General features: G+C 46.0%; 1 protein-coding gene across 1 annotated transcript; it reads left to right on the forward strand.

Annotated features, from left to right (window-relative positions):
• Positions 1-4,409: 4,409 nt before the first annotated feature.
• Positions 4,410-8,764, forward strand: LOC109916822 (gap junction delta-2 protein-like). Its single transcript, XM_020516569.2, has 2 exons — positions 4,410-4,480; positions 7,912-8,764. Exons 1-2 carry the CDS (start codon positions 4,410-4,412, stop codon positions 8,762-8,764), a joined length of 924 nt encoding a protein of 307 aa, XP_020372158.1.
• The last annotated feature ends 1,528 nt before the right edge of the window (positions 8,765-10,292 follow it).

Genomic DNA, 10,292 nt, shown 5'->3' on the forward strand with positions numbered 1-10,292 from the left:
CTAAGAAAGGATGCACTGCCATTGTAGGGGGTCCAGAGGTGGTTTACATAAATGATCCTGGGGGTGAGGAGAGGCTTGTCACATGAGGGGAGGTTGAGGACTCTGGAGTTTAGAAGGATGAGGTGGGGTGGGGGGGGATTTCATTGAAACTTACAGAATACTGAGAGGCCTGGATAGAGTGGACATGTAGGAGATGTTCCCACTAGTACGGGAGACTAGGACCCGAAGGCATACCCTCAGAGTGAAGGGATACTCTTTAGAAGTGAAATGAGGAAGAATTTCTTCAGCCAGAGGGTGGTGAATCTATGGATATCATTGTCACAGAAAACTGTGGAGGCCAAGTCACTGCATGTTTATAAGGCAGAGATAGGCAGATTCTTGATTAGTAAGGGGACTAAAGGTTACAAGGAGAAGGCAGGAAATTGGGGTTGAGAAACATTTGAGCCATGATTGAACAGCGGAGTAGATTTGATGGGCTGAATGTCCTAATTCTATTGCTATATCTTATAGTCTTAATGGCCCTCCACATCTAAAATAAAACTGATAATGGAGAGCTGAAACAAAAAAAGAAATTGCTGAAGAAATTCGGCTGGTCTGGCAGCGTCTGTGGAGAGAAAGTGGAGCTAAAGTTTTGAGTCCGATGCGCCTTCATCGGTTCTAATGAAGGGTCACTGGACTCAAAACGTTAACTCTGTTTTTCTCTCCCCAGATATTGCCAGCCCTGCTGAGTTTCTCCATCAATTTCTGGTTTTCTTTCAGATCTCCAGTATCTGTAGTTCTTTGTTTTATTTATGCTCTCCACATCCAACCTGTCAAGATCCCTCAGGATCAAACACTGCAGATGATCAAACATTGTGGTCTCTCCCACTCTGTTTCAGTGATTGAGGATGCAGCATTGCCCTAAGTGAAGACTGTGACATCAGAATCACAGTCAAACCCTGTGAAAACTTACCCCAAATGTGGCTGGGTCCAGACTGCTCTCATCATGTGGATGCTTTTACCCTCAGGCTCACCTTTCTGATTATTGCAGCTCCTCCAGGGTTACTCCGGTGCCTTTGCTATCAGACAGCATGATTCAGAGAGTGCTGGGTTTGAGTTCCATCCTCGCCACTTGAGTATGGATGTTCCGAGTTACTGTGCTGCTGGAGCACTGGCATTAGAAGTTCCGTCTTTCAAGTGGAACATTAAGCCAAGAGATAACACAGTATAGAGCTGGAGGAACACAGCAGGCCAGGCAGCATCAGAGGAGCAGGAAGGTTGACATTTTGGGTCAGGACCTTTCTCCAAAAATGGAGAGGGGGAAGGGAGCTCAGAAATAAATAGAGACAGGAGGGGTGGGGCTGGGGAAGGTAGGTGGGACAGTGATAGGTGAGTGCAGGTTGGGACTGGTGGGGATTGGTCAGTGAGGTGGGGGGATGCGGATAGGTGGGAGAGAAAATGGCCAGGTTGTGTCAGGTCAAGGAGGCAGGGATGAGAGGGAGGGTTGGTCAAGGGATGAGGCCTGGGGTGGGGAGGTTTTGAAACTGGTAAAATCCACATTGAGGCCATCGGGCTGTAGGCTCCCAAGGTGAAATACGAGGTGCTACTCCTCCAGTTTCCAGGTGGCATCATTGTGACACTGGAGGAGGCCCAGGATGGACATGTCGCCCAGGGAGTGGGAGGGGGGAGTTGAACTGGAAGGTGTTGTCGTTTGTCACGAACTGAGCGTAGGTGCTCTACAAAGCAGTCTCCGAGTCTCTGCATGGTCTCACCAATGTACAGGAGGCCACATCGGGAGCAACGGATGCAATAGACCAAGTTGACTGATGGGCAGGTGAACCTTTGTCTGATGTGGAAGGTTTGTTTTGTGCCTTGAATGGAGGTGAGGGGGTGGATTAGGGGCAGGTGTAGCACTTCCTGCAGTTGCAGGGAAAGGTGCTAGGGGTGGTGGGGCTAGTGGGGAGTGTGGAGCGAACGAGGGCGTCGTGGAGAGAGTGATCCCTACGAAAGGTTGATAGGGGTGGGGGGGGAAATATATCTTTGGTTGTGGGGTCAGATTGTAGGTGGCGGAAGTGGTGGAGAATGATACATTGGATACGAAGGTTAGTGGGGTGATATGTGAGGACAAGGGAGATTCGGTTTTTGTTTTTGTTGAGGGGAGGGGATGTGAGGGCAGAAGTGCGGGAAACACAAGAGATGCGGTTGAGAGAATTTTCAACCACCGAAGGGAGGAAGTTGCGGTCCTTGAAATAGGAGGATATCTGGGAAGTTCGGGAGTGGAATGCCTCATCTTGGGAGCTGACACAGCGGAGGTGGAGGAATTGGGAATAGGGATCGCATTCTTGCAGGAAGGTAGGTGAGAGGAGGTGTAGTCTAGGTAGCTGTGGGAGTCAGTGGACTAGAACTAGATATCAGTTTCGAGGTGGTCACCAGAGATGGAGACAGAGAAGTCCAGGAAGGAGAGAGAGGTATCAGAGACGGTCCAAGTGAACTTGAGGTTGGGGTGAAAGGTGTTAGTAAAGTTGATGAACTGTTCAAGCTCCTCGTGGGAGCACGAGGCAGCACCGATACAGTCATCGATGTAGCAGAGGAAGAGGTGGGGGATAGTGCCAGTGTAGCTGTGGAAGAGGGACTCTGGATAAATGGTGGGGGGGGTTGCATTTTGGTAAGACGAACAAAGGCAGGACTTACACAGTTAATGGTAGAGCCCTAGGGCGTGTTGTAGAATAGAGAGATCTATGGGTTCAGGCACATAGTCATTGAAAGTTGCAACACAGGTAGATAAAATGGTAAAGAAGGCATTTCACACACTTGCCTTCATCACTTAGACCATTGGGTATAGGAGTTGGGACATCATGTTGTGATTATACAGGACATTGGTGAAGCCAGTTTTGGAGTACTCTTATGGGAAGTATGTTATTAAATTGGAAAGGGTGCAGAAAAGATTTACAAGGATGTTATCAAGACTAGAGGGTTTGAATTATATGGAGAAGCTGAATAAGCCGTGACATTTTTCACTACAGCGTAAAAGGTTGAGGGGTGACCTTATCGAGTTTATAAAATCATGAGGGGCAGAGATAAGGTGAATAGCAAAGGTCTTTTCCTTAGGGTTGTGAGTCCATAACTAGAGGGCATATTTTTAATGAGGGAGGAGAAAGATTTAAAAGGGAACTGAGGAGCAAATTTTTCACTCAGGGTGGTTGGTTTGTGAAATGAACTGCCAGAGGAAGTGGTTGATGCGGGTACAGTTACAATGTTTAAAATACATTTGGATAAGTACATGAATAGGAAGGGTTTAGAGGGATATAGGCTGAATGTAGGCAATTGGGACTAGCTTAGTTTGGAAAACTTGTTCAGCGTGGACAAGTTGAACTGAAGGGTCTGTTTCCATGCTATATGACTCTATCACTCTAAGTCAGAATGATGAACGGCTTGAGGTGAACCTGCAGGTGGATCTTAACCTCTAAAATATATGTAAAATATTTTATCTTGAAGAAGAGTAATGGAGATCTTCCAGTTGTCCTGGGCCAATATTTATTCCTCAACAAACGTCAGTAAAAACAGATGATCAGGGACATTTTTTAAAAAAAAAACTCCACAAGATGTGGGCATTACTGGCTGGGCCCAGCATTTATTGCCCATCTCTAGGTGCCCCTTGAGAAGATGGTGGTGAGCTGCCCTCTTGAACTGCTGCTGTAGATAGACCCACAATGCCATTAGGGAGGGAATTAATCATCACATTGCTGTTAACGGGAGTTTGTCGGGTGCAAATTGGCACCCACATTTCTTACATTACCACGGTGGATACTCTTCAGGAAGTACTAAATTGGCTTTGGAAGGATGTGGGGTTCTGAAAGGCGCCAGAGAAATGCACATCTATCCCTGTACACAGATGGTAAACCTGTCTTTATAAAGTCAAGAGAGTGAAGCCATCACAGTTAATTAAGATTAGAAAACCAAGCCTTTGGGGCTTTGCAGTGATGATAAGGAGGCCAATCCTTTTGTACGGTTGGGTTTTATTCAGTCAAGACACTTTGGCGAAAAATCACAATGTACAATGAGCAGATTTAAACGACTGGTTGTGAGAAAGCTGCCCTGAGTTATATGATGCTGGGGATTGGAATCCATTTAAGAGAGAGGATTAAAAAGGCAGGGAGAACTAAAATGTCCTGTCATGATGGAGAGCCACTGAACCCGATTAAAGATCAACTTTGATCATAATCTCAGCAAGCCAAGCGAGAGAGACGAGGATACAGTTTAACAGATAGAGCAGTCGCTTCAACACACAGGGGATTCTCTCACTGCCCGTCTCCATTAAAGTGTGGACGAGGATCTTAGAAGCAGGGCTCAGAAAGATAAACAGCAAAAAAAGGGAGAACTTTTATTTAACTATCCCTTCTCATCCTGTGTCTTTGCAAATCCTTTCAGCCATGGGTGAGTGGACAATTTTGGAGAGGCTCCTGGAAGCTGCAGTCCAACAACACTCTACTATGATCGGAAGGTGAGATTCTGTTCTGAAAGGTGGCAAGAAAAGGGAAGTGGGGTTTAGTGGATAAATATTCACCAGTCAGACAAAAAAAAACTGCAGAGAAAATCCTGGCTACAATTTCTGTAGGACTCGTTCCTGCATTTAAATAAAGACGTTAAATTAACCCATTATTATAGGGTTAATAATCAATTGATGATCTGTGTGTAATTTTGTTTTTGGATTACATGGAGCGTTTAGCAAATTCCACAAATACCCTGTTGTTTTTGTCTGTCTGCTTGATGTTTGACCCACATAAATAATTGTGACAATTTAGAGACTTAATGTCAGTTAAATATTTTTAAGGTAAATATTAAATCAAATTAGATTCAATTTATTTTACAAAACTATGATTACAAGTGTGGAATTATGAATGAATGATGGCATATAGAAATGTTAATATTTTAGTTATTCAGGGTAATATTAATAATGCTCTGAAGATTTGGATTCAAACCTCACCATGGTGGAGTTTAAATTTAACGAATAAATTTGGAGTTGAAATTTGACCTTAGACATAATTGCCACAAAGCTATCAACACTAATCCTTTGGGAAAGAAAGTTGCCATTTTAGCCAACATGTGGAGAAAAGCCTGTAAGATGAAGAGTCACATTTGAAACAGTCATATCCCACCACTGCAGCAGGGCTAATCTAAAATCAATTGAAAAGGTGGCGGTGAGCTGCCCCTTTAACTATTGTAGTCCACCTGGTATAGGGACACTCACAATGCCATGAGGGACGGATTTCCATGATTTTGACCCTGCAACACTTAAGGTGTAATGATATATTCCCAAGTCAGGATGGTGAGTGGCTAGGAGGAGAACTTGCAAAGGGTGATGTTCCCATATATCTGCTGCTCTTGTCCTTCTTAATGGAAGTGGTTGTGGGTTTTGGAAGGTGCTGTCTGAGGAGCGTTGGTGAATTTCTGCAGTGCATCTTACAGATAGGACAGACTGCTACTGAGTGCTGGTGGTGGAGGGAGTGGGATGTTTGTGGATGTGGTGCCAATCAAGTGGGCTGCTTTGTCCTGGATGGTGTCGAGCTTCTTGAGTGTTGTTGGAGCTGCCCCCATCCAGGGCAAGTGGGGAGCATTCCATCACACCCCTGACTTGTGCCTTGTAGATGGTGGATAGGCTTTGGGGAGTGAGCAAGTGAGTTACTTGCTGCAGGATTCCTAGCCTGTCACTTGCCCTTGTAACCACTGTATTTATATGGCGAGTCCAATTCAGTTTAAGTTTAACCTTTCATCTGACAGATGACACCCCTGACAGTGATTACTCTAGGAGCATCAGGCTCATTTGAGTGTCAGGCATAGATCTCTGGAGTGGGACTTGAATCCACAACCATCTGACTCGGAAAAGGCCCACTGAGCCAGGGCTACATTTTTAAAACAGACGTTGTGAGGGCATGTATTGGTCATGATTAGAAGTTAAGGCAAGATGTGTTGACAGAAATAAGCCAAAGGGACTTACTGGGGCTGTGCAGAGTTGAACACACAGAGCTATAACATTCTGAGAGATGAGGGAAATGGGCTGAAGGAATTGTAGGTGAATTGAAATCAAATCACCCAAAGCTAGTTTGCTGGTTCACTGCATTCCAAGATACTGTTTAAATGTTTTCTTTGCTGTGTTCATCTTCCTTACAACACTGCACACCCTCCCGTGTACCCAGTGAGAAGACACTGATCCCATGAGTAATAGGCATTCTCTACATTCTCTTCATCCTCCCAAGGAACACGAACAGGTGTAAGACATTCAGCCTCTTAAGCCTGTTCCACCATTCAATGAGATCATGATCTGTGACCTAACTCCATAAACCTGCCTTTGGCCCATATCCCTTAATACCTTTGCTAAACAGAAAAATATCTATTTCAGATTTAAAATTAACAACGGATCCAGCATCACTGTAATTTGTGCAACAGAGTTCTAAACACTTACTACGTGCTATTAGGGGCAGGGCTAAATTCAGCTTTGGTTAGAGAACATACTGATAAACAGGAAAAGACAGGGTAGATGAAGACAAACTATTTCTGCTGGTTGGGGATTCTAGAACTAGGGTGCATAGTCAAAAAATTAGGGCTAGTTCAGGAGAGATTTTAGGAAGCACTTCCACACATCAATGTCCAGGACTTCCCACGTGTAAGTAAAGGGTGCTGTGGTGACAGGATACAGCCTCTGTGGAGTTATTTCAATTCTCTTTGCCTTTCTTCATTATATGGGTGTTACTGGCTAAGCCAGTGCTTATTGCCTATCCCCAATTGTCCATGGAGAAGGTGGTCATGAGTTGTCTTCTGGAACCACTGGAGCGAGGGCGAGAATTCCAGGATTTCAACCCAGCGACAGTGAAGATACGGCAGATTGTCTTGCAAGTCAGGATGGTGTAGGGCTCGGAGGGGAACTTGCAGGTGATGGCGGTACTCCTATGCATCCGCTGCCCTTGTCATTCTAGGTTGGTAAAGATTTTGATGGGGCTGTCAAAGGAACCACACATGCACTTTCTTCAATGGCTGTGTAGCCCTTAGCTTTTTTGAAAGCTTATTTATTCACACATGGGCTAGCTCAGCATTTATTGCCCATCTCTAATTGTCTCAAGGGCTGTTCTTACCTGGTCTGGTCCATATATTAGTCCAGACCCACAATAACATGGCTGACTCTTAACTGCTGTCAGAAAGACATGACTCACAGGGATTAAGGATGGGAAGTAAATGCTGGTCTTTCTGGCTAACATTCCATAAAATAATTTATTTAAAAGTCCGGATGTAATTATGCATTCAGAAAGTATCATGGCTGGTGAACTACGTTGATAACAAAATATGTGGATTGACCGGAATAGGGTTTCATAAAGACCTGTATTTACATAGCACCTTTCATGACCTCTTAAAGAACTGTACAGCCAATGTACTTAAGCTGTGTTGGAAAGTGTGACTGTGGCATGCAGGGCTTACACATTGCTCTTGTGCACTCTTGTAACATTTACAAGATTGGACAATATTTTCTTAACAATCCCAAGTCTGCTAAGAATTACGCTAACCATCAATTTACGTTTATCAACTGTGCTTGTGATGAGGCTCGCTCACTCTTGCTAGGAACTACATTTATTCAAACAGAGGGATTTGTCCTCTGCAGACAAAAGGATTATGACCAGGCATTGCACCACTCTTGAATTAAACAAAAGCATGGGGACAATAGGTCTCTGGTGCATTCTCCACAGCACTCCCTTGACCAATTAGATTTGACTTGCTAACTAATTCGTACCCTTTTATCATGCAGTATAAATTGCTGCCCCCTTAATAATTTGGCATTTTTGCATCTGTCCTGATGAGCACAAGATGAAAAGCTTCAGCAGCCTGTCACTTTCTGCAGTAATGTTTGTAAGGATTTGACAAAGTAAATTCTCACTTTATTTTTAGGATCCTCCTCACAGTGGTGGTGATCTTCCGAATCCTAATTGTTGCCATAGTAGGGGAGACAGTCTATGAAGACGAGCAGGCCATGTTCATGTGCAACACTCTTCAGCCGGGCTGTAACCAGGCATGTTACGACAGAGCTTTCCCCATCTCCCACATCAGATACTGGGTCTTCCAGATCATCCTGGTGTGCACGCCTAGCCTCTGCTTCATCACGTACTCTGTGCACCAATTGTCTAAGCAGAAGGAAAAACGTTTCTCCATGCTCTGTCCACTTCTGGATCGGGATTCCACCAGGGTTTCCACGGAACAGAAGGAGGACAAAAGGCCAAGATGTAGTCTTGTCAATGGGATCCTGGGCCAGAGTCCTGAGGGATATCCAAAGGCACTGGATGTAGACTACATGGAGGGAAAGAAGCTGTCTAATCTCTCAAGTTGGATCAGTAGCAAAAGCATGAAGATGAAATGTCAGGAGGGCATCTCGAGATTTTACATTATCCAGGTAGTCTTCAGGAATGCCTTGGAGATCGGCTTCTTGATGGGACAGTACTTCCTCTACGGGTTCAGTGTTCCTGCGATCTTTGAGTGTGACCGGTATCCATGTGTTAAGGAGGTGGAATGTTATGTGTCCCGACCAACGGAAAAGACAGTCTTCCTGGTCTTCATGTTTGCCGTCAGTGGCATCTGTGTGGCTCTGAACCTAGCGGAGCTCAACCATTTGGGCTGGAGGAAGATCAAGGTGGCCGTCAGAGGGGTACAAGCCAAGAGGAGGTCCGCGTTTGAGGTTAGGAAGAAGGTCCTGCCGTATTTCGGCAGCCAGGGGAGGACCCAATCCAGTGAGTCTGCGTATGTCTGAGTGGCATTTGAGGTCCCTTTAAACCCAAAGCCAACTAAATACCTTGGAAGGAATACCTTACCATGGTAACTGTGTCTGGTCCATGACTGTGGTGTATCTTTATAAAGTGTGCCCTGTTAGTAAAGTCAAAGACACTTAAGTAGTATGAAGGGAGCTCACATCTAATGTATCTTAGGAAGATGGAAACTATTTAGGATGCGCTTTTTATGACTATGCAGTATCCTAAAGCACTTTACAGACAATGACGTTTTTATTGAAGTATAGTCTCTGTTGTAATATAGGAAGCACAGCAGCCGATTTACAGAAAGCTCCCACAAACAACACTGTGATAATGGGCAGACAATCAGAGTTTCTTTGCGGCGTTGACTGAGGGATAAATATTGGCCAGGATCCCGGACAGAACTCCTCCATTCTTCTTTAAAAAAGTGCCACAGGAGTTTTTACATCTACTTGAGTCGGCAGGTGGGTCCTCTATTTAAAGTCTCATCTAAAAGATGGCACCTCTAACAGTGTAGCACTCTCACAGTACTGAACTGGGAGAGTCAGGGCCAGTGACAGTATCAAATTATTTCTTGGTGGATTGCTGGGCTTTTGTCCTTGCCATTGAATTAGAATTGGAATATCCTTTATTGTCACATGTATTCAAGTATGGATGTACAGGAGTACCGTGAAAAGTTTTACAATGGCTCCTCTTATGGGCCATCTTAAGTATAAGTACCCAGGCACAAACCTTAGATACAAAAAGAGGAATAAAAAAGAAAAGTAGTTACATTACTTTCCAGTGATTCATAGGATAAGTTAGAAGTAAGACATAGTTAAAAAGATAGTGATTACAATCAGAAAAACAAATTACACATAAACATTACATTGCAGTAGCTCCGGGCAGGGACTTCCACATGTGGTCTAACCGCCTGCACTAGGCCCCAGTGCAACAAGTGTCCCCACACCACTCCAAGCCTCCAGTCTGCTCTGCACCAGCTCTCAGCTGCTCCAAGGTAAGTCTGCTCTGGGACTTGCTTCCCTGCTTTGGCCTCCGCTCCAGGACTGCTTGCCTGCTCTGGCCTCCGCTCCGGGACTGCTTGCCTGCTCTGGCCTCCGCTCCGGGACTGCTTCCCCGCTCTGGCCTCCGCTCCAGGACTGCTTCCCCGCTCTGGCCTCCACTCCGGCCTCCGCTCCGCGGCTGCTTCCCCGCTCCGGCCTCCACGCCGGGACTGCTTCCCCACTCTGGCCTCCGCTCCGGGACTGCTTGCCTGCTCTGGCCTCCGCTTCGGGACTGCTTCCCTGCTCCGGCCTCCACGCCGGGACTGCTTCCCCGCTCTGGCCTCCGCTCCAGGACTGCTTCCCTGCTCTGGCCTCCGCTCCGGGACTGCTTCCCTGCTCTGGCCTCCACTCCGGGACTGCTTGCCTGCTCTGTCCTCCGCTCCGGGACTGCTTGCCTGCTCCGGCCTCTGCTCCGGGACTGCTTCCCCGCTCCGGCCTCTGCTCCGGGACTGCTTCCCCGCTCCGGCCTCCGCTCCGGGACTGCTTC

Source organism: Rhincodon typus, chromosome 39 (assembly GCF_021869965.1).
Source record: "Rhincodon typus isolate 14 chromosome 39, sRhiTyp1.1, whole genome shotgun sequence".
Taxonomy (NCBI): Eukaryota; Metazoa; Chordata; class Chondrichthyes; order Orectolobiformes; family Rhincodontidae; genus Rhincodon; species Rhincodon typus.